Raw genomic sequence first — 24,819 nt, forward strand, 5'->3', positions numbered from 1 at the left:
TGCTACCAGAGCTCCTTCCTTATACAGAGAGAGGTTTATATCAAGGAAATGATTAAAACAGTTGTAGAGTTAGGCAAGTTGCAAGTCCATGAGTCAGATGTCAGGCTGGAGGCTTCTCTTGATTCATGTAGATGTTGGGGCTGATGACTTCCAGATTGGCAGGTCAAACAGAAGGCTGTTGACTCCCAGAATCATCAGGCAATAGGGCAGACTGTTGATTCAAATCCAAAGAATCAGAGGGCAGATGACAAACCAGATGGAGGATCCAGACTCAGTAAACCCCAGCAAACTTTGCCTGTGTGTCTAATATATTGGAAGCAGGAAACTTCCTTTCAATTGGCTGGCTGCTCACAGATGTCACCATGGAAGTGATTACATTTTATTAGATCTCATCATAGGGGCTTACGTCTTAACTGCTAGACCACTGAAAATCTTGGCACAGTCAAGTTGACATAAAACCTTCATGTCACAGGCATCAAAGTGTGTTTACAGTTAAACGCCTCCCAAACTCCTTACCACTTCTGAGGGGGAGTCATGGCCTTAAACAAAATAGGATCTTTTGCTTTCTTTGGGAATGGTGAAGATATTTCATGTCTGAGTTGAGGCAAAACCTGTACTGAAATTCAGTAATTGCAGTGTAAATTAGTAAACTGCAGGTTCACTTAATTTATTAATCAAGCCATTGTTGTTGTTAAGTGCTGTTAATTCTGACCATAGCCATCCTGTATAGGGTTTCCAAGGAGCAGCTGGTGAGCTTGGACCACCTATCTTGCAGCTCAAATGACTTTGAAGTCTGAAGCATTAGCCCACAGCGCCACACCAGGACTCTTCAATCAAACCATTATGAATGCTTATTTTGTCTCTGATATTAGATGAGGTACTGGCAAAACAAGGACACTTGTATTAGCAACAATCATGTCTATTATAAAAGTGATCCGTGCTATCAGAGGCAGTGTTAAGACGGTACAAAGAATAGGACTCAGTTAAGATTAGCTTAAGAAAGGGTTTTGCATTTTAACTGGACTTAGTTTTCCAGACAAAGCAGTTATATTGAAACTAAACCCCCAAACCAACTGCCATCAAGTCAATTCTGAGAACAACCCTATATAGATTTCCAAGACTATAAATCTTTATGGGAGCAGAAAGCCTCATTTTACTCCAGAGGAGTGGCTGGTAGGCTTGAACCATTGACCTTGTGGTTAGCAACCCAATGCCTAACCAATGGTACCACCAGGGCTCATTTATATTGAAATTTTAGTTAACAGTTAAGTGCCTCCAGTCTGCTCTGACTCAAAGCAACCCTGTATAGGGTGTTCAAGGAACAGCTTGGTGGGTTTAAACTGCTGACCTTGTGGTTTACATTCCAGTGCTGATCTACAGTGCCACACCAGGAGTCCATATTGAAATTTGTTATTGTTAAGAGCCATTGAGTGGGTTCTGACTCATAGCAATCCTGTATAGGGCTGGTGGGTTTGAACTTCTGACCTTATGGTTCCTAGCCCAGTGCTGATCCTACAGCACCACACCAAGACTCATATTGAAACTGTGGGACCCTAACCTACTTTCCGCAGTAGGCAGAGCTTTCTTTTACAAAATCAATTGCTTACATATCTACTAACTCTTCCCTTGACTTTGTGTGGCATTTAGAATAAAATTCAAATGATTACAGCCTGCTCTGCCTATGTCTCCATCTTCTTTTCCCACTAGCATTATTCCTCTCACCTGTTGAGCTCTTGCTACATTTCCCCTCAATTATGATTTGCATGATCTTTCTCCTCCCGGGGCCTTTGCACTTTCTGTTCCGGATGCTCTTTTGCTGGTTTTTGCCATGCCGGGTCATCCTCATTCTTTAGGTCCCATTACCACTGTCACTCCTGAAGGAGTCCTCTGCTTTCCTGTTCTTCAACCTATTTATTTCCATCTCAGAACTTAGAATCTTTATTTACTGTGTTTACTTTTAAACTGGTTTAATGTTTTCCCCTTTAGAATGTAAGCCTCATAAATTACAATTATTTCCCCAAAGATTAGTTAAGTGCTAGCTCATAGTAGATACTTGGTAAATGTTTGTTGAATGGATGACTATCAAAATGGCAAGATATTCTGTACACCTGATGTTGGGTGACTGGGGAATAAAGCTGGAAACACAGTTTAGGGTCAAAATGTATGTCATGCTAAGGATTTTGGAGTTTATCCTGTAGGCAAGAAATTTTAGACTTCAAATATTCATGATCTTTAATATGTGCATAGTCTTTTATTTTATTACTATTTTTATACTTTGTTCCTTAGACTGACTTTTTAAACATAAATTTACATTAAAAGAAAAATTTAATATCACTACCATAAATGAAAAGCACTAATTTTCTACTACAACTTCAAATAAAAGCAGACTTATTAAAATTTTTAAATGCTTGTTCATGTACCATCTAAAATCATCTCAGATAACCAAAGGTTCACATATAAACTAGAAAACACTGTTGAATGTGAAGGTAACTAAGTGAGGAAGTGGCATAGTTACATGTGTTTTAGACAGCAAACAGGGTAATATGGAAGGAGTTAAGAATGGAGGCAGAACTCTGTTAGTAAATAATTACAATGGTCCAGCTCAGAGATTATAAGGACATGAACTATAGGAGGTACAGTGATTGGATGGCAGTAAGGAAGGTGAGGTGAATATGAATTTTCTAGTTTAGATAATTAAGTAGCTAATACTTCGGGCATATTGTCAGGAGGGACCAGTGGCTGGAGAAGGATATCATGTTTGGTAAGGTGGAAGGTCAGAGAAAAAAGGAAGACCCCCAACAAGATGGATTGGCAAAGTGGCAGCATCAATGGGCTCGAGCGTGGCAACAATTGTGAGGTTGGCCCAGGACTGGGCAGTGTTTTGTTCTGTTGTGCAAAGGGTCCCTATGAGTCAGTACCAACTCGATGCACCTAACAACAACAACGATTCTAGTAAAAGTTTTTGGGGCCCTAAGAGGAGCAAGTGTGGATAAGATGAGTTTTATTTTGGATGTGTGAATTTCGAGTTCTTGTGGCACATTCATATGGTAATGTCCAGTAGGTGGAAATAAAGATAAAAATCTCAAAACAGGTTAGCATAGAAGAAACTGATTTTAGAACAGTGTGTACATTGGAGTTGAAACCTTCACGTAGGTGAGACTGCCAATGGGCGTGGGTAGAGCTATTGGACAAAGATCCACGGCTACTTACATTTAGAAAAAGGAGGAGGGGCTAGGCAAGCTCTGTTTTCCTAGCAGTACATACAATCTTATTTCTATCATCTAAAACAACTACTAAGAAATTACTTTTTAATATATTTGTAAAAGACAGGGTCATTTATTTTGGAACTCTTCTGATACATTAGAGGTTTCAAGAAAGAGTCAATTTGGCTCACTAGACAAAATTCTATTTTTAATTGTATAAAGTTATACATAGAAAAGGCATAGAAAATACTAAAAAGATAAGAAAAACCTTTAACACCAAATGAACAGATCAGAGAACAATTTTTCTTAAGTTCTTTGGGATCTTAATGGTTGGTATTTGAGAAAAATGGTAAGTCCAAGGAAAAATTCTTCCCACAATTCAGACCCCTTAACACTTTTTCTCAGAGAAAGGAGCATAGGAGAAACTGGAGGGCTTATGACTTCTGAATTATGAATAGCAATAAAAATAAAATAGACACACCTAAAATTTATGCAGATCTGGAGTCTGTACTCCAACTTTACATGTGATTCAGAGAGATGGAGTTTGAAGAATTTACGAAACCCCCTTTCAAGTACTAATATAACCATAGCTGGCTTCCTTTACATCTGATCCTGGGTTCTGATCACCAAGAGGATTTCAACAGCAAGAAACCTGCCTTTTATCTTGCCCATATCTGATCCCAAAGAGCATACTGTGACCTATCTCATTATCGATTTCTAAAAGTAAATGTATAATTGGTAAATGGAAAGTCCAATTGCAGGAGCATTAAACCTCCCAAGGTCAATTTAGAAAATGCACTGGGCAACACAGTATAAAAGAGATCATAGAAACAAGGAGAAAATATATCTTAAGAGAAAAATCCCAAAATATTCACTAGAAGGAGAATTTCCCAGAAGCGAGGTTGGGGAACATCACAGTATTAAAACACAACTAGCTAGTCAGATCATTGATCCTCTTTCCCCTCCTGCAGTCTCCCAAGGTTCCAATAGAAAATTCTATAATACCAAGTCTCAATGAATTTTCCTGATCAACTCATGCTCTAATAATGTGGAGGAAGAGTAAAACATTGAAAATAAATGAGAATCTAAGGTACATACACCCAGGATGGTGAATAGCAGCAACTTGGTGGGAGTGAAAGGAACATAGGACAGATCATGTTTCTGAAGAGTAACATGGGAGGACACAGAAGATCTAAACACAGGGCTTGATTAAAGCTCAGTGAGCCAGCAGCAGAGAAGATTGAAAAGGGAATATTTCAAGGTAAGTAACTTTAACCCTGATTCCCTCTGTAGTGTGGAGTGTACTTGGAAACCTAGAGGACTGATATGGTATAGATAGGCCCTAGAAGCAACCTAGCTGGTAAAGTCTCATGAATTGTGTTTATATTCCACGTGTTCCTGGGCAGTTTCTCAGGGGTAATTTAAAAACAAGAAACCAGATAAGGCAAGCCTCAATAGTAATGAAGCCTAAAAAAAAAAAGTAGCATTTAGAGGCAGGGGAGGAGTAGGCCGATACAGTGGTAGAGGTGGAGTTTAGGTTTGGGAAAGATCTAATTTACTGGAGAAGCAACTTAGTGCCAAGCCAAGGAGATCTTTGTTGTTAAGTACCATAGAGTTCAGTTCTGACTCATAGCAACCCTATATAGGGTTTCCGAGGCTGTACATCTCTGTGAGAGCAGAAAGTCTCAGCTTTCTCCAAGCAAGCAGCTGGTGGGCTTGAACAGTTGACCTTGTGGTTCCTAGTTCAGTGCTCATCCTACAGAGCCATCAAGCTCTCCCCAATCAGGTCTAGCAAAATAAACCAAAACCAAAGGCTTCACACTCATACCCTGAATGAATCAAAGAGAAAGCAAGAATCAGGGTGAGGGTGGGACACGGAGTCCTTATTTAGGCTACCTGTCCTTTTAAAAGATGGAGACATGAGCAGTCAGTTACGTTGTGCTACTGAAGTGGCTACACAGAGTTAGTGTGACAGTGTGAGAGCCAGCAGTACTCTAAAGACATCCTTGGAATTGGGGTGTTTCAAATGAAACTACATCCAAAGGTTGGAAATAATAAATGGAAGCTCTTAGCAAATAGGAATCCAGGTGTGGAATTTATACATATACATACATATATATATATATAAATCTATATCTGAAAGTATAAAATTGAGAAAGTATGTACAGAAATGATCTTAAGTCTTAGAAAGGAGACATATAAAAAAGGGCCAGGAGAGGATAGGGTGCACATGTAGATGCCTAGCAGTTGGAGGAATGCATATTGCCCAACTGCCCAGCAGCCAGCATGAGAATGTCTTTCTTCTCCTTGTGGAAGCGCAGCTCCTTGCCTGCCAGCCGGGCTTCATCCAGCTCTCGTTCAGTGGAGGCCAGCTCTCTAGACAGTGCCCCCGGCACACTCTGCTCCCGGCTCACCCAGTCCAATGCCATTTGGTGGCGAATATCATCATCCAGGGCTCGATGTGAATAATGCGCCAACACCTCCTGGTTGGGGGGTGGGGGGAAGGGAAGTGAAGGTCATTGGCAAGGTACAGATTCATATCACATTGATCAACTGGACTAAGAACTCTTAGCCTTAGAATCCAACTGAAATCAGCACCAAAGGCCTCTAACTTGATTCTTATGGGGAACTTCCCAGTGGGAGAAACAAGGCAGGCCAAAAAAAAACCAAAAACAAAACAGAGTGAAGATTTGGGTAGGAAAGATTATAGGAGTGAAAAAGGTACTTGTTTAAATAAGGTTCCTAATAGTCATAACCTGGTAGCCACAGGCCTGAATATTTCTAATACAACAGTCAACTCAAAATAGTCCTCTCAGTCAGACCCGCCTCACCCATGAAATCTTACCTGCCGAGAGCACTGTCTTTCCCTCATGGCCTTAAGGCTGCCATTCCAGTGCAGCAGTTGAAAAACTGTCATTAGCTCCTGGAGGAAGAAGATATAAAAGTGCCAGGGCAGTGCCTTTAAAGTGGGAGGAGGCATGAAAATTATCTGGGGAGCCTTTTACAAAGCATATTTGTAAAAGCATTTTTCATTACCAATTCTGATATGCCCTCAGGAGAAGGAACATACTTATATTTTCAAAAATATTTGAATGCAACTTTCTTGCCCTCATGTCCCTGTTGAATTTTAGTGAATTAGGGATTAGTAGGAGGCATTAACCATTTCTCTGATGGGAAAAGTTAGTGGTGGTGTGCCTTCAAATTGGTTCTGACTTATAATGACCCTGTATAGGGTCCTGATGTGGTGCTGTAGAATAAGCACTCAACCACAAGGTTGGTTTGAACCACAAGGTTGGTGGCTCAAACTCACCAGTGGCTCCTCAGAAACCCTATACATGGTCGCTATGAATAAGAACTGACTTGACAGCACTTAACAACATAGGGTTTCTGAGGCTGTGAATCTTTACAGGAGTAGAAAGCCTCGCCTTTCTTCTGGGGAGTGCCTGGTGAGCCTGGACTGCTGACCTTGTGGTTAACAGCACTCAGTGTGTAATCCACTATGCTACCAGGGAATACCAGACTTTAATTTCAAAACAGAGGAACTATGGAGACTACCTGTTCTTGTTTTTTTAACATCCTCTTTAAAATCAGAAGGCACCTATTGTTGAGCAAAGACAGCTTGCTTAGATAGAATGCTATTTATATTTGAAACATGTCATGTAGTGAAAATGAGATGGAATGCAAAGTTTTCCAGACAGAAATTTTTAAGGAGGAGTTGGTTTATTGTTCCAATGAGATCCATTCTCAGGGAGAACTAATGCACAAAGTAAATACTTTTGTTTAAAAATGCACTTATATAGCATTTTATTGATTATAAAGTCCTTTTTGCAAGCAATTGTAAAAATGTCATGGTCTGTGAGGTTACCCATCTAAGATAAACAAGGAGCTAAGGGGATGGGAAGGATGGCTTACGTAGAGAAAAGAGTGTAGGCTATGGTAGCAGCCTGAGAAGGTTATTAGAGCCAGGGAAGTAGGCAGAACAGTACCTGGAACTCCAACATTGACTTGCCCTTGTTGGATTCCAACATGAATCGAAAGGCACCAATGCCTGTATTTGGGTTGTCAGCCTCCTCCCTGTTGCCCTGGTAAGAGAGGAAAGAAAAGGACAAATAGGCTATTAGTCAGGACTTTTATTACCTAGAGCAGTGATGTCTAGTCAAAATATGATACAAGCCGCATATAATTTTAAGTTTTGTAGTAGCCACATTCAAGTACAAATAAATAGGTAAAATGATTTTTTTCTTTTTAAGTTTTTATTGTGAATTATGTGATCACTTCCATAGGAGAACATTCATCCTATCGTGTATCATTTCATTGCCATGACTACAATCCCCCTCCATGCATCATCAAATAACCAAAGGGTACACCCTGCAAGCCTGCTTCTCATTCGTTCACTGGTCAGCACAGTCGTCAACACATAGCCCCTCTCACTCTCTGAGTCTAGAGTCCCCAGCCACTCCATCTCTCCACATCATCCTCTCTGCCTCTATCTCTGGCATCACTGCTTCTCTGGGTAGGGTCCCTCACTCCCGCTCTTCTCCCTTGATGGGCCTAGGGACCTCCGCTACTGGACTGCAAAATCAACCACTCCCCTCCTTTTGCTACAAAACATCTACCTTTACATTTCCAACCCTCACGGTCAGTCCTGATAGCAATTATTCACTTGTACCACAAGAGTCCTATCCCCATGTCCTTTCATTAGCCCTGCCCAGACAGATTGGATACTACTCAGTGGAGATTGGTAAGATTAGTTTTAATAGTATATTCTATTTAACCCAATGTAATCAATATATTATTTTAACTGTATTCATCTGTATATAAAAAAAGTGAGGTGTTTTACTTTTTGTTTTTTTATACTAAGTCTTTTACACCAGGTGTCTATTTTATACTTAGAGCACATTTCAGTTAGTGCTAGCCACATTTCAAGTGCTCACTAGCTCAGACCTTGAGGGCTCCAAGACTATCACACACTTAACTGGAGTAGCAGATAAAGGTTAATCTGATTTACTCCAATTTACAAATACTGAGGCACAGAGAAGAGGCCTGATTTAGCCAAAAGAATATATTGCCTTCCCCATCACTCAACTTAACTTGTGTCTGTTCTCTAGCCACTAGAGAGAGGCTGACAGAAGAAAGATGAAGGTAGGGGAAGACACGAGGAGAGCAAGAATTAAAGAGTATACGTAAATACTGCTAACTGATGGTATATGGAAGGGATTGCAATCACATAAATGAAATATATAATTTGTTGAATGTAAAAGTGATGGTCTGGTCTGAAAATCTTAACTCAATTCACAATAAAAACTTTAAAGATAAAAAATGGTATAGGTACATTTGGCATATAGAATTGGACTAGCCTAGAGAATAAATTGGTAAATGCATTTTAAAGGGGAACAGTGTAAGACTGAAGCATGGGCAATTCTGTGTAGCAGCTTGACCTTCTGGACATTTGCCTAGTATGTCTTCTACTGGTTACCTGACCCAACAAGTTGTGTGAAAACACATAGATGGAATCATCATTAATATAACATGCAAGTAAAACTGTACTGAAGGTAATTCACAAACAAATGCAACAATTCATCAAGACGGAACTGCCAGAAATTCAAGCCAAATTCAGAAGAGGACATGGAACTAGGAATATCATTGTTGATGTCAGAGGGATCTTAGCTGAAAGCAGAGAACAGCAGCAAGATGTTTACCTGTACTTTGACTATGCAAAGACTTTCAACTATGTGGATCATGACAAACTATGGATAATATTGTGACAAATGGGTATTCCAGAACACTTAATTGTGCTCATGAAGAACCTGTACCTACACCAAGAAGCAGTTCAAACAGAACAAGGGGATACCGAATGGTTGAAAATCAGGAAAGGTGCACCATGTTTTGTATTCTTTCACCAAATTTATTCAGTCTGTATGCTGAGCAAATAATCTGAGAAACTGGATTATACGAAGAAGAATGTAGTGTCAGGATTGAAGGAAGAAGACTCATTAACTATCTGCAATATGCAGATGATACAACCTTGCTTACTGGAAGTGAAGAAGACTTAAAATATTTACTGCTGAAGAGCAAAATGTATAGCTTTCAGTATGGACTGCACCTCAATGTAACGAGAACAAACACCCTCACAACTGAGCCAATAAATAACATCATGATAAATGGAAAAAGACTGCAGTTGTCAAACCCTTCATTTCGCTTGGATCCACAATCAACACTCATGGAAACATCAGTCGAGAAATCCAATGACATTCTGTATTAGGCAAATCTGCTACACAAGACCTCTCTAAAGTGTTCAGGAATTAAGATATCAGTTTGAGCAGTAAGGAGCCATGGTATTTTCAATCACCTAACAGGCATGTGAAAGTTGGACAGTGAATAAGGAAGCATTTGAATTATGGTGTTGGGGAAGAATATTAAAAGTATCATGGACTGCGAGAAGAATAAACATATGTGTTGTTGAAGAAGCACAGCCAGAATACACCTTAGAAGCCGAATGACAAGAATTCTTCTAACATGCATTGGACGTATGAGGAGGGGCTCATCCTTGGAGAAGGACATCAGGCTTGGTAAAGTGGAGAGTCAGTGAAAAAGAGAAAGACCCCCAAGAAGATAGACTGACACAATGGCAGCAGCAACAGGCTAAAAATGTGACAACAATTATGAGGATGGCTTAGGACGGGATAATTTTTCGTTTTGTTGTGCGTAGGGTCACTATGAGTCAGAAATTGGCTCGACAGCACCTAACAACAATAACAACAGAAGGTAAGAGCATGAAGTAGTCATTTGGCCTTGATGGATGATATCATTTAACCTCTCTGTTTCTCAGTCTCCTCATCTGTAAAATGGAAACAGTCACAGACATGCTTTATAAGGCTGTTTGAGGACTAATTACTACAGTAAAATCTTGCAAAAGGAATGTGATATAAAAGCTTCAATTGCATAAAATCTGGGTACATGTTGTACTGGACCTGATGTCTAGTTACACAGTCCAAATCAGTCTGGTACCAAATGTGATGTGGTGCCATTAGGTGATGTTTTTTCATTCTGGTTGTAATGTTATTGGGAATAATTCCAGATCCTGGGACTGAATGGAACTTCTAAAACAAAAGTATCTCTAATTTATTGATGACCCTTTTAGCACTGAACTGTACAAGGCTAGGAGACCAGTGGGAACAACAGTACCTAGATTCTTCCTCCTGCTTTCTGAGAAGTTGTTCTTCTTTCCAGCCAGTTCCACACAGTACCCATCTCCAAGGTAATAATAACACTAAGAAATGCCAAGGAATACAAAGACTGCCAAAGAGCTCCAGTGGCCAATGATAAGGAAGGACCCTATTTTCCCCTAGCCAAACCCTGAATTTGGACTTCTAGCCTCCTGAACTGTTAGAAATCAATTCCTGTGCTTTAAAGTCACCGATTGTGGCATTGTCTGTTACGGCAGCACCAGGTAGTTAAAACATCCTTGGTCTATGGAATATCAACCAGCTGTGAAATCTGCCCTACTTCTGGACTTCCTGTATATTAGATAACAAATTCCTTCCTTTGTTTATTTCATTACATCAGTTTGAAGTGAGATTTTCTATTATTTGCATTCAAAGGCATTTAAACAGATAACATGCACTGAATACTTAAATGCATGATCTCTTTTTATTATCATAATAACCTTATGTGACAAGCATGATTTTTATCATATTTTCTAGATGAGAAAACTAAGATTTACATTAAATAACTTCCTTAAAGTCACATGGTGAATTGAACCAAAGTTTCAGAACAATTCAGAGTCTATGCTTGTAACCATCATATATCCTGTTTTCCATAATCCAAAGTAATGTTTCATTTTATAATACATTAGGTAATGTAAGAGTAGTAAATGTATCACTGTCCTAATTTTAATTGCCTTTGGTTAATATAGGATCTCTGGTGGTGCTGCAAATAAGCACTGGACTACTAACCACAAGGTCAGCAGTTCAAACCTACCAACTGTTCTGCAGGAGAAAGATGAGACTTTCTGTTCCTGTAAAGATTCATAGCCTCAGAAACACAGTTGCTATCCGTGGGAATCGACTAGATGACAGTGGGTTTGGTTTGGCTTGTTTTTTGGTTGGTTAATATTAAAAAAGATAAACAGATGGATTTTAGGTAGCAGTAAAGTAAAGCTATAATTTTAAACACTTAATGACTAATTCACAAAACATAACAAAATTTAGTATATGTAGTTACATCTTTCTCAATGGTTAAGTGCTCAGCTGTTACTGAAGGTTGGTGGTTCCAACCCACCCGTTGGTTCCATGGGCGAAAGATCTGGTAGTCGGCTGCCTTAAAGACTGCAGACTAGAAAAGCCTATGGGCACTTCTACTGTCATATGGGGTCGCTATGAGTCAAAATCAACTTGATGATACCTAATAATAACAACAGCTACATCTTAACTAAAAGCAAAGGAAAAAAAAATAGAAAATTGATTTGATCACACTATCAATGAATTTGTGGGGAAGGGGAAAAGGCAAATTAACTTATAAGATGCCAATGCTAGAAAAGGTATATTTTCTAGCAGTCCATGTTCTAGTCTTGGTTCTACCGCTTACTAACTTTGTCACGTTAGGTAAATTACTTCACTTCTGTGTTTTAAATTTTCTCATCTATAAAACAGAGGTAATAATAATATTCATAGGATTGTAGTTACGATCAAATGAGATAAAATACATCTAAAATAGTACCTAGCACAAGGTAAATATTCAACTGAGATTACATATGATTATTATTATCATCATCACTTGAAAAAAAACCAGATATTTTTAGAGAGCAAATACATTATCCTCCTTATCCTAAAAAGGAAAGAAAATAAGTCACTCATGATAAAGGGGCTCTTTATTAATAAGATAATGTAATAGAGGCAAGAGACTAGTGTGAAAAGAAAAGAGGCATTAAAAAAAGGAACACTGAAGGAAGAAGAGACGAAATTTTAAACCAAAATTGGGAAAAGCAAAATTCAAGCTCAAAGTTTTGGAATATCACTAGAATTTCATAAATCTTCAATGAAAGGTTTCTAGATACCAAAGACATACAATGAAAGCAACAAAACAGATACATGGTACATGAAACACAAAAGAGTGGTAAGAATAAATAGGAAGAACAGAGGCAGGAAGGCGAAGAATTCATGCTCCGTTCCCCAGTCATTTATAAGACTTCTCAACCAGCCAGCTCTCCCATCCCCCACTCTTCTGCCCTCCAACTCCAATAACTTACATTGAAAGATGCCAGGGCCTCAGAGACACTCTTCTCAATGAACTCATCAGTGATTCTCCGGGAAGGATGTTCATTGAACACAGAGTTCATTAGTGCAATCTTTGCAGCACTTCGCCGGGCCTCAGCTTTTGTGGGGCAAAACTGGGCAGGGGAGAGAGAAAAGAAAATAGGTGTGCATGTCTGATGGAGAAAGGAACGTCAAGAAGAGAACACTCGGGACAGAAAATACTTTGGACTCATGTTCAATACACTCTTCAAAGGTTTTATTAGAAAATGGCTGGGGTATGTGGAAACACAATTTTGATTCAACATCCTGAAGTCATTAAAGAACTGGAGACTGCTATAGCCCACACCAAATTGAATGCAGAATAAGGACGACTGCTGAAGTCAGCATATAATCAACAGACATGATGAATACACCGGTTTAAACTGTCAACAGAATTAATTACTCAAAAGCTAGATTCTAGCCGCCCTGTTAGAAATCTGTATCTTGTTCTCTTGTTCTGTGGACAGGCAAGGTGGTTTGGGATCCTTCTAGTGTACTCATTAAGGAGCTCTGGTAGTATAGTGGTTACAAGTCGGGCTGCTAACCTCAAGGTCAAGAGTTCGAAACTAACAGTGGTTCTGTGGGAGAAAGATGAAGCTTTCTGTTCCTGTAGAGATTTACAGTCTTAGAAACCTCATAGAGGGTAGCTATTAGTTAGAATCGACTCGATGACACTTAACACCAACAGAGGACCCAAATGAGCCCTAGTGTGGCTCTATAGGATAAACACTGGACTGATAACATCAAGGTTGACAGTTCAAACCACCAGCAGCTCTTAGAAACCCTACATAGGGTCACTCTGAGTTGCAACCAACTGGATGGTACTTAATAATAACTAAAAAGGACTCGAAATTAGAACAAAGCTGTGTTGAGGCTGCTTCCGCAAAGCCTTCTAATTTGGGATTCTTAGACTTCACTTTTAGTTGTAAGCAGGCATTTCCCCAGTAATATAGTAAGCCAAAGAAGCTATCCCTGAACAGGTATACAGTCTGAAGAAGGAATTTATAGTCATTTATATTTTCAAGTGGAAGTGAGGAGAAAAGGAGTGGCTAGGGAAAGGAAAGTTGAACCATGGAAAGAAAGAAAAAGTGAAAAATCAGTTGTTTTAGATTGTATTCAACACAGGGATCAAAGAACAAGTCTGATTTTGTAAGTTTAAAATCAATCAACGGTAGATCCCTGTTGTTGTTGTTACATTGTTAAGTGCCATCAAGTAGGGTTTCGGAGGAGTAGCCAGTAGGTTTCAATGGCTGGCCATACAGTTAGCAGTCCAGTGCTTATTCTACAGCACCACACCAGGATTCCCTACTAGGTACCATAATGTTATTGTTGTTAGTGCCATCAAGCAGGTTCTGACTCATAGTGACCCTGTATAGGGTTTCCAAAAAGTGGCTAGTGGATTTGAACCGCCGACCTTGTGATGCAAACTGACATTGTGGGGTCCAGTGCTTATCCTATAGCGCCACACTAGGACTCCTGGTACCATAATTGTCCTTTATAATTCATCTTCTGGCTGCCTCAAAGGCTTCTGTGTCCTTTGTCATTATGATTAGGATTGAAGAAAAGGAAGAAAGTGATTTTACAGTTTAAAGAAGTAATCTGGGATATGTTTACTAGTTCATCATTCTTACTATCAATAATAATTCTCAGTTTCCTTTAGCTGACAACTCTCTCGGAGACAGGAGCATATGGAGCTTGGTACATTAACTAACCCTAAGTATTCTTGCTGCTTCAAGTTCTGTTTGTACTTCTCTCTATAGTCACTGGCCTACTGCTACTATAATAGTACTATTTTTTGAAAAAGTCATTTGTGAAGAATACCACAGGGAGAAATGTTACCTGCCAACATGGATATAAAAGGTGTAAGCTAAAAGAGGCTAAAATAGATAATTCTACTCTTTCAGAAAACAGAAATCAAATTACTATCATGATCTAGTTATGGGCATCACCATAAAGTTTTCAAACCCTTATTCAATGTTGTAAAGAGGTGAGAAAAGGAAGGAAAGAACTTAATTCTACAAGAAGAGAAAACATAGACATTAATCATTCTGACATATATTCTATTTACTTCTCTGAAATGGCTGGGATTCTGAGGGAAAAAATTAGTCCTGTAATTTAAAATGAAACTTTCTTAGAAATATTTTTGTTTGAGAAGGAACTGAGCTGCAGTGGGGTTCATTTATACAAACACATATATTAAATGCCTACTATATAGAGTCCTGGTGTGGCACTGTGGGCTAATGCATCAGACTGCAAAGTCATTTGAATTGCAAGGTTCGTGGTTCAAACACACCAGCTGATCCTTGGAAACCCAATACAGGGTTGCTATGGGTCAGAATCAACTCCACGGCACTTAACAACAACCACACAGAGCTCAGGTAGAGTCCTGGTGTAGCACTGTAGTTTAATATGCTGGACTGCAAAGCTAGTTTGGGCCACAAGGTCAGTGGTTCAAGCTTACCAGCTGTTCCTTTGAAACCCTAGATAGGGTCATGATGGGTTGAAACTAAGTTGACGGCATTGAAGAACAACAACATAGCATTTTGGTGAAGTTCTGGTGTGGCGCTGTAGGATAACACACTGGACCACAAGGTCAATTTGAACTGCAGGGTCGGCGGGTCAAACCCACCACCACTCTTGGAAACCCTATACAGGGTTACTATGAGTTGGAACCCACTCGACGACACTAACAACAACATTATGGTGCCTAGGGAACCCTGCTAATGAAAGGGTTGGCGGTTCAAACCCACCAGTATCCTTGGAAACTCTATATAGGGTCACTATGAGCTGAAACCAACTCCATGGCACTTAACAACAACAATGTACTGGGCACAGAGTTGGGTGGTAGGGACTTGACAGAAAGACAGGCATGCTCTCTGCCTCTATGGCACATACTCTACTAAGAGAGACAATCAATTACAATATGATGTTATACATGATATGATAGTTCATAGTACCAAGGAAGTACATAGTAATGGATCTAATCTTACCTAAGGGTTGGTTCCACAAACCATATGGAAAACGGAACAAAGGTGTCTGTTTTCTTCTTTAAATTCCTGTTCAGACCCTCGGTTGACAATTCAGAATGTTGAATGTGCAAAATTCACCTTTGATGATCATATCCATACTAGTCAAATTTTTTTATCACATAAGAACAATTACTTTTTCATTGTCATATATTACAGGTCTTTCATAGAACAGTAGGAATTTAACACTAAAAAATACTTTCGGAATAATCTGGTCTACCTATTTCACGTTATAGGTGGGAAACTGAGTCCCACAGAAGTTACCTTAATTACCCAGCTGGCAGTCAAGGGAATAAGAATTTCGAGGTCCCAACTTTTGTTGTTGTTGTTAGGTGCCATTGAATTGGTACCGACTCATAGCGACCGTATGCACAGCTGAACGAAACACTGTCCTATCCTGGGCCAACTTCACTGCTGTGCCATGCTTGAGTCCATCAATGCTGCCACTTGGCCAATCCATCTCGTTGGGGGTCTTCCTCTTTTTCTCTGACCCTCCACTTTACTAAACATGATATCCTTCTCCAGTAACTGGTCCCTTCTGACAATATGTCCGAAGTATGAGAGACGAAGTTTGGCCATCCTGGCCTCCAAGGAGCACTATGACTGCACTTCCTCCAACACAAATCTGTTGTTCTTTTGGGAACCCATGGTACTTTCAATATTCTCCCCCAACACCATAACTCAAAAGCATCAATTCTTCTAAGAAGGCATTGGTGGTTCAATGGTAGAATTCTCACCTCCCACGGGAGAGATCTGGGTTCAATGCCTAGCCAGTGCATTTCCTAACTTTTAGATGAGTACTATATCTTTTCACCATACATAGTCCCTCTCTCCTTTGATATCTTAGAGAACTCATACATCGCTTTCTTTAGCAACTGACTAGGGGTAATAAACATTATTCTAAATCCTCAGAAGGAGATGGCAGGAAGTTGGAAAGCAATAATAGAAGCTAGCTCCGAATAGGAGTTAAAGTTAGTGGTCTGAGATATATGGAACAAAAGGTATAGTAAAAGGTGTAACTACACAGATTCAAAATGGGTTTGAGTATTTATAGCCTCAAAGAAAAGCATGCTACTGAGGTTCTTTTGTGGTCAGATGAACCTCAGATGCTTGCCAAATAATTTGCCCAGAATTGGTCAGGTCATCAAATATTTGATTTCAGACAAAAAATGTAATGATCAAATAATGGAGAAAATCATTATTAGCACCTAAGCATTTATCTTTACTATTGCTGCCTGGCAACTCTTACCTGGAAACTCCCAAAGCAACTTCCCCCAGGCAGAGTGACATAGCAGACATATGGAGGGCTGTTGGAAGGTACCATCTCATAAACCACTAGAGCCCCATTCTTCAAATCAGCCCCACGGGACTGCTTCATCTGCCAGAATTCTTGAAGCGCCTCCACCACATTCACTACAAAAAGAAAAACAGTAAGGTGAGCAAGGCAAACACCTCCAAATGGTACTGTGCTTCAGTAAGTACCTATGCCTCCATTAAGAGTCCATTCCTGGCTCCCTATTATTACTACTTAAAAGCTTTTACGTTAATAAACTTAAGAATGTGAGTAAATTCATCTGTATAGGAAGAGATGACCAGAGGATACCTAACCTTTTCTCATACTTCTTTAATTCTCATTTGGATTAGTCCTAAACACCAAAGGAAAATAATTTAAATATTGGAGATAGAGTTTCCAAGGTCAGCAGACCACTGTCATTGACTGATGAAATGCAAGAAGATTATCCTACAATAAGTCAGCAGGCTGAGAATAATTGTTGTTGTTAAGTGCCACCAAGTTGGTTCTGACTCATAGTGCCTCTGTATAGGGTTTCTGAGAGTCCTGGTGTAGCCTGGTGGACTCTAGACTGCAAAATCGGTTTGAACTGCAAGGTTGGCAGTTCAAGTTCACCAGCTGCTCATTGGAAACCCTATACAGGGTTGCTATGGGTCAGAACCAACTTGATGGCACTCAACAACAACATAGGGTGTGTAAGGAGTGGCTGGTCATTTTGAACTGCCAACCTTACGGTTCAAAGTACGAGCATTTAGTGAGCACATATTCCCATCAGTGCTTTACCTACTTAATTATATTATTCCCATTTTACAGATGAGAGAATTTAGGCATAGAGTGGTTATAAAAGTCAGAATATAGAACTAGAATTCAAACACAGGCAGTCTTGGTTCCAAAATCAATGTTCTTAACCATTATGCAATCATTCCTCTCAAAGAACTAAGACTCTACTAGTCATTCTCCAGCCTATGATCCCCATAAGTAAAACCATGGCACATTCCTTTTTCATCCAGTTCACTACTTGCATAACTATGAGAGAGAGCTTCTCTTCTGAAGCTTCTATACTGGGTAGAAATGAGATTTGGAAGAAAAGTTTGTTGGGAGACATTCCTCCATTGTTCTCTTTTGTCCCTTCATATCTTTCTGAGTATGACAAGAATACAAGACCCTGACTTCTCTTTACCTGGACCATATCTTAACAGTTGTGTTTGCAGCAAGTTGTAACTCTCTCTGCTTGTTAGACAATAATGGATTCCCCAAGCTCAGTGTACCTCTCCTGGAATGCAACCCATAGCATGAGGAAGCAGCTATCTGAATCCTCCACAATGGACTTGGAAGACCAGGGGAACCAACACAAACAAGCATGGTGCTCATGTTACTTGCTTTACTATGTGTAATAAAGTTCTTTGTCTCTGATCCAGAAGTCTTATGACTTCTGCCAGTATCCATAGGACAAAACCCAGCTAACCTATTAGTTATAAGCAGGGAAAAATCAAACTCTAGACCTGATACTGTATTCCAGAACACTTCTTCCCATCTCATAATACTTGGGCTGAATCATTTCACAAATATATATTGAGCACCTACTCTATGCTAGACTACACATGATTCCTTCCCTTATATAGCTTACAATCTAAAGAGGACGAGAGATGTTAATAATGTCAAACAAACAAAACTATAACTGTGGCAAGTGCTATGGAGGAATAGTTGTTGTTGCTGTTGTTAAATGCCATCGAGCCGATTCCGACCCATAGTAACCGTGAATATGGTTTCCTAGGAGCCGCTGGTGAGCTTGAAACACCTACCTTGCAGCTCAAACCAACTTTGCAGTCCAGTGCATTAACCCACAGGAAGCAAAGGCCAAAGAAAGTAACTCCGAGAAAGTGATGTTTAAGCTCAAATATGAAGGATAAGTAGGATAGCATAACACAAAGAGAGAGAATAGTGCTCTGAGCAGAAGAAGGACAGCATGTGCAAGGGTTCTGTGGCAGAAAGGAACATGGTGAGTGTCTTAGTTATCGAGTGCTGCTATAACAGAAATACCGTAAGTAGGAGGGAGGCTTTATCAAACAGCAATTTATCTTCTTACAGCTTTTTGTTGTTGTTATGTATCATTGAGTCACTTTTGACTCACAGTGACCCTGTTTGTGAGGAGCAGCTGGTGGGTTTGAACTGATGACCATGTGGTTAGCAGTCCAGTGCTTATACTATATAGCACTACACCAGGACTCCAGTGTAGGAGGTTACAAGTCCAAATTCACAGCATTGCTGTTGGTTCTGGAGGGAGATCCTTGTATCTTCACCTTTTGCTTCCTAGTTCCTTGGAGATCTTCATGTGTCTTGGTATCTGTCTCACCCCATATCTGTTTCCTTCACTTGCTTGTTTAATCTCTTTTATAGTATAGGTACACCCTATACTAATCCTGTCACATTAATATAACAAAAACAACCCATTCCCAAAGGAAATGATTATTACAGGATAAAGGATGAGATTTGCAGCACATTTCTAGAACACACAATTCAATCCATAACAGTGAATAAAGGGATGAAAAGAAGACCAGTGTGGCTAGAAGAGTGAGTGAGGGGAAGTATAATGCAAGATGAAGGTTGCAAAACGAGGCAGGGACCTGACCATGTAAGGCCTTGTAGGACTTAAAGAATGTTGGTTTTATCCCAAGAGGGGTGGGAAGCCAAGGAAGGATTTTAAACAGAAGGACAGATGAGACTGATTTACCTTTGGAAAGGATCACCTTGGGTTCTAAACATTTCAAATGTCTTTAACTAAAGTCTCATAAAATAAATTATCACACACATTCTCCAATATTTTGCAACATGACTACTCTCCTATACATAATTACAACAAATCTATTGCTGTTGAGTCGATTTTGACTAATAGTGACCCTCTAAGCTGGAGTAGAACCGCCCCATAGGGCTTCCAAGGCTGAAAATCTTAATATAAGCAGTCTGTCACATTTTTCTTCCACAGAACAGCTGGTGGGTTTACACTGCTGACCTTTCAGTTAATAGCTGAGCCCTTAACCACCAAACCCTCAGGTTTTTTTAAAAAGTAACAACAAAGATTCATTTATTCATTCTTTCATATTGTATTAGTTCAGGTCTGCTAAGACAACACCAAGATGGGATAGATATGCAAGAGACTTCCTTACTGGGGAGGGAGTAGGAGAAGTTGGGGAGAGCCTTCAGACTAAGATGAAGGTCTGACACCTCTGGAAAAAGAGGGGATAAGGAGGCGGATTGGTTAAGAGAGTCTCGGACTGCAGTGCAATTCCAAAGAAGGGGTGGGCAGGCCAGTAGGAAACCCTTGAGCCAAAGGAGTCCCATATTTCACCAGAACCGGCCTGCCTTATTAATCCCACTGTGTTCAGTTATTGGCTGGGAGCAGCCTCAAAAGCATGGCGTCTGTGCAAATGTGGTGATGGACCCCAGTTGGGTAGCAGCTGGGGCTGTCACTCAGTTATGCTTCCTACAGCAGGAGGTCAGAGCAGCACATTTACATGGTTGACACACACATCAAGCAAAAATGTGAGCACTTAATAGGTACATGGCTCTTCACTAAGCATTCCCCAAACACCCAAACCTACTGCCATCATTTTGACATGTTGATTCTGACTCACAGACCCTATAGATCAGAGGTGAATTGCCCAAAAGAGTTTCCGAGGCTATTATCTTTACAGAGCGTGGTGTCTCTGTAGAATAAAGACTAGATTTAGAGTCACAAGGTTGGTGGTTTGAGCCCACCAGCTGCTTCATAGGAAAAAAGATGAGACTTTCTGATTCTGGAAAGATTTACAGTCTCATAAACTTTATACAAGGCCACTATGAGTTAGAACTGACCTGATAGCACTAAGAACAATCTTTACAAAAGCAGAGTGCTGTATTTTCTTCCTACAGAGTGAGGAGTGGCTGTAAGTTCCAAAGGTCAGTCTTTCAGTTAGGTGCTTAACTACTGCACCACCAGGACTCCTGCTGCTAAGCACTATGGATGTAAATGTGAGTAATACATATTCCCTGCCAACAAGGTGTTCAAAATCTAGTCATTAAAGTTATCTCACTTGGTCTGCAACTGAAGTTAAGCACCCTGTATACTAGCCAGAGTTTGAAGAGCAGAAGAAGCTGTTTTCTAACACTCTATACTTAACTGACTTAAAAAATGTTCATTCTTCCATTCAAAGCCAGCATGAAAAGGAAACTCTCTTTCCCACCCTTAGTTTTGGCAGGGATTCTTAAAAGGTCACGGCTACCCAGAAAGCTTCGCCATCTTTGTTCTTTCCACTGAGATTTTTTCAGCCCCAGCTCCTTTTTTGAGACAATTTTGCACAATGCACTGGGTGACAGCTCTCTTGACATGCAAACAACTGGGAGACTACTGGAATAAAAAGGGAGGAAAGAAGAAAAACAAAAAAGAGGGGAAGAAATCACTATAATAGGGAATCCACCCACTCCCATTGAGTCAGTTCCGACTCACAGTAACCCTATACTGGGTTTCTGAGGCTGTAAATCTTTACAAGAGCAGAAAGCTTCATCTGGTGGGTTTGAACTGCTGACTTTGTGGTTAGCAGTCCAGTGCTTTTCCTACAGAGCTACCAGGGCTCCTTCTATAATAGGGAAGGTCCTATTTAAAAAGCATATAACCATTCTTTGTTCAGTTAAATCTCTCTTGACACAGAGTGTGGAAATCATTTTGTAATGATTATTCAAAGCAAAAGGAAATGGGAAATGTCACTTCAGAACTATTAAATGAAATGGAAAATTGGACAATGTTATTAGGAAAAAAGACAATTAGTTGTGATCTGCACTAGGACTCATTCATATTTAGAGCTGGAAAGGACTTTAGGAATCAACTAGTACAACTCAGGCTAAGGACTTGCTTGAGGTCACACAGCTGTAGCAGAGCTAGGGCATAAGTATATATCCTGATACCAATGTTCTTGCCTATAGAGCAGGGGTGGGGAATGTCCAGCCCATGGGTCATATAAACCCTCAAAATCATCTGATCTGGCCCTGCCAAGGCAACTGCAGATGGGACTCAAAATTCAATAAATCTAGGAGCTTTTTCACGTTGTTGTTAAGTGCCATCGAGCTGGTTCCGACCCATAGCAACCCTGTACAGGGTTTCCAAGGATTTAAATCTTTACGGGAGTAGAAAGCGCTTTTTCATAGAAACATAAATTTGTATTAAGTGATGTTATAAATATCCAAATGACCCTTGGCAGAAAAAAAGATTCTCCATACCTGCTATTGTTGTTGTTGTTGTTGTTCTGTGCCTTTGAGTCTGTTCCAACTCACAGTGACCCTGTATAGGGTTTCCAAGGAGTGACTGATGAGTTTGAACTGCCGAGCTGGTGGTTCAAACCAACCTTGCAGTCTAGTGCTTAATCCTACAGTGCCACACTAGGAATCTCAACCTAAGGTCTAAGATCCAGTCTACGGTTGAACTTCATGTGGATCTACAAGCCCGTTAGAGTTCCAAATAAAATTGTATGTGTATGCTTTTGAGTATTTCTGTGTACTAGCAAGGATGCCACAGGATTTGTCCGATAATAGTAGTGAGAAACCATTGATAAAATGGTTTACATAGGATGGTTAGAGAACAGTGAGACAGGAGGGTTTAAATGACTGAGCATACACATCTGACAGCTATACAGTACTTACTTTTCACAAGTCATTGACAGGTGCTGGACTGAGAGGGAAAAGAAAGATGTTGAAGAATATTTAACTCCTTGTACCATGATGTTGAACAATTTAAAAAGAGACTAATTTTGTTTTTTATCCTTAAAAGATCAAATATTAGATAGCCATCTAAGTGGAACAAGAGATACAGATCATATATCCAACAGACTAAAATCATTAAAACAGCATCTGAAACTACAGAGTGTCAGATTATCCAATAAGCAAGGTAAGCACTAGTTTATTTATGCTTACTTAACAATTTCAAATTTCTTCACCAAATCAAAGGTTCTGCTTCTAGGTATATCTGGCATCTATCTCTCTCCCAACCCCACTGCACCTTTCTACAGAATCAAAGCCTCTTCAAATTTACAATCAATGACAGGGATTGTAATTTTCAAATTTAGAATCCCTGACAGTACCCAATAAACAAGGTAAGTACTTACACTTACTTACTACTGTGAAGTGAATAATGCAGTGAAAAAAATATGTGAAATTGTTCACTACAAAATAGTAAGTATAAGTAAGCCCATGCTTACTTTTCTTATTAAGCAATTCACTCCTGAAATTATATACAGTGAACATTTATAGCACAAAGAACAAGTCCAATTTTACCAAACACCTTGAGGGACTGAATTACTGGACTTGAGGTTTTAGGACTGTAGTCTCAGGGGACATCTAGGCCAATTGGCATTAACATAGTCCATAGAGACAATGTTTTACATCCTGTTTCAGCGAGTAGCAACTGAGGTCTTAAAAGCTTGTGAGTGGTCTTATGTACGGTCATCTAAGATACAACTATTAGTCTCTTCTAGTCCAGAGAAAAGAAAAGTGAAGAAAACGAAAGATACATGGAAATAATGAACAAAAGAACTAATGGATCACATGAGCCTCAATCTCCATGACCCTGAGACCAGAGGAACTAGAGAGTGCCCAGCTACCACAACTGAACCCTCTGACTGGGATCACAATAGAAAGTCCTGGACAGAATGGAAGAAAAATGTAGAATACAATTCAAACTCATAAAAAAGACCACACTTACTGATCTGGTAGAGACTGGTGGAACCCCTGAAACTATAGCCTTACACATCTTTCAAACCTGGAACTGAACCTACTCCAGAAGATTACTTTTCAGCCAAAAACAGACCAATAAAGTGAGCCATAACACCTAAGAGGGATGATTTTCTCTGAATAATCAGCCATAGGAGACCCAAAGGGCAGGATTTGCCCAAAAATAAAATTCACAAGACAGGAAGGGGAAAGAGAGATGGGTGAATGGAAATGGTGAATCCAGGAAAAAAGTGGGAAGAATGTGGTTACATTGAGATACTTGCATCTCATGTCATGAAGCAAAATATTTATAAATTGTTGAATGGGAAACTAATTTGCTCTGTAAACTTCCACCCAAACCACAATAAAATGTTTAAGAAAGAAAGAAATAATACACATAATTTTGTGGTGGGGGTGTATGGGTAGATACTAAATATGAAAGTGAAAAGATTCTCCTTGATCACATCTAGATGACAAGAATAGGCTGGCCGACCTTAATTCACATTATTATGGAGCATAGGGAGGTTGGTTAACATTTATCTGACAACACGTCAAGTTTTTGAAGGTACTACTGAATTGCCCAAATATTCTACATGACTTTTATCATCTGCATATTTATATCATATTTCTTTCAACAAATATTTATTAAGTACTCACTATGTGTGTGAGCCCTGGTGGCATAGTACTTATTGGGCTGCTAAGTTTGAGTCCACTAGCTACTCCATGGGAGGAAGATGAGTCTTTCTGTTCCCATACAGATGTGCATAGTAGGGTCCTGGTATGGTGCTGTAGGATAAGCACTGGACTGCTAACTGCAAGGTTAACAGTTCAAATCTACCAGTTATTCCTTGGAAACCCTATGCAGGGTCACTATGAGTTGGAATCGACTCCATGCCACTTAACAGTAACAACAAGACTATATTATCCAATGAGAAGATAGACACATTAACATACAATTACAATATAATTTGCAGTGCAGTTCAAGGTAGAAAAATATCATTCTTTCACAGTACTTGAAAGGTGCCCTGGTAGCACCGTGGGTTAGTTGGACTGCTAACCAAAAGGTCAGCAGTTCAAAGCCACCAGCCACTCCTTGGGCGAAAGATGAGGCTTTCTGCTCTTGTAAAATTTACAGCCTTGGTGTTGCAGACCATGTAACCCTGGTCAGAGGTTCGAGGCCCTATAGGCCCGAGTGTAACAGATCTAGCCACTTGGCAGTTAATGGCAAATTGTTTTTCATCTTAATATCTGGTTATGTTTTATTAAATGCA

General features: G+C 39.7%; 1 protein-coding gene across 1 annotated transcript in view; it reads right to left on the bottom strand.

The window, feature by feature from the left end:
• Window positions 1–5,139: 5,139 nt before the first annotated feature.
• The window catches only part of LIX1L (Lix1 homolog (mouse)-like), a 30,206-nt gene continuing 10,526 nt past the window's right edge, over window positions 5,140–24,819 (bottom strand). Inside the window, exons 2-6 of the mRNA XM_006861336.1 lie at window positions 16,772–16,935; window positions 12,451–12,591; window positions 7,190–7,285; window positions 6,049–6,126; window positions 5,140–5,686 (exon numbers count right to left, since the gene is read on the bottom strand). Of these exons, the coding sequence (XP_006861398.1) occupies window positions 5,444–5,686; window positions 6,049–6,126; window positions 7,190–7,285; window positions 12,451–12,591; window positions 16,772–16,935 (722 nt within the window). The 3' untranslated portion in view covers window positions 5,140–5,443. The remainder of the gene's footprint in view (window positions 5,687–6,048; window positions 6,127–7,189; window positions 7,286–12,450; window positions 12,592–16,771; window positions 16,936–24,819) is intronic.

This window comes from Chrysochloris asiatica, unplaced genomic scaffold, assembly GCF_000296735.1.
Source record: "Chrysochloris asiatica unplaced genomic scaffold, ChrAsi1.0 scaffold00042, whole genome shotgun sequence".
Lineage (NCBI taxonomy): Eukaryota > Metazoa > Chordata > Mammalia > Afrosoricida > Chrysochloridae > Chrysochloris > Chrysochloris asiatica.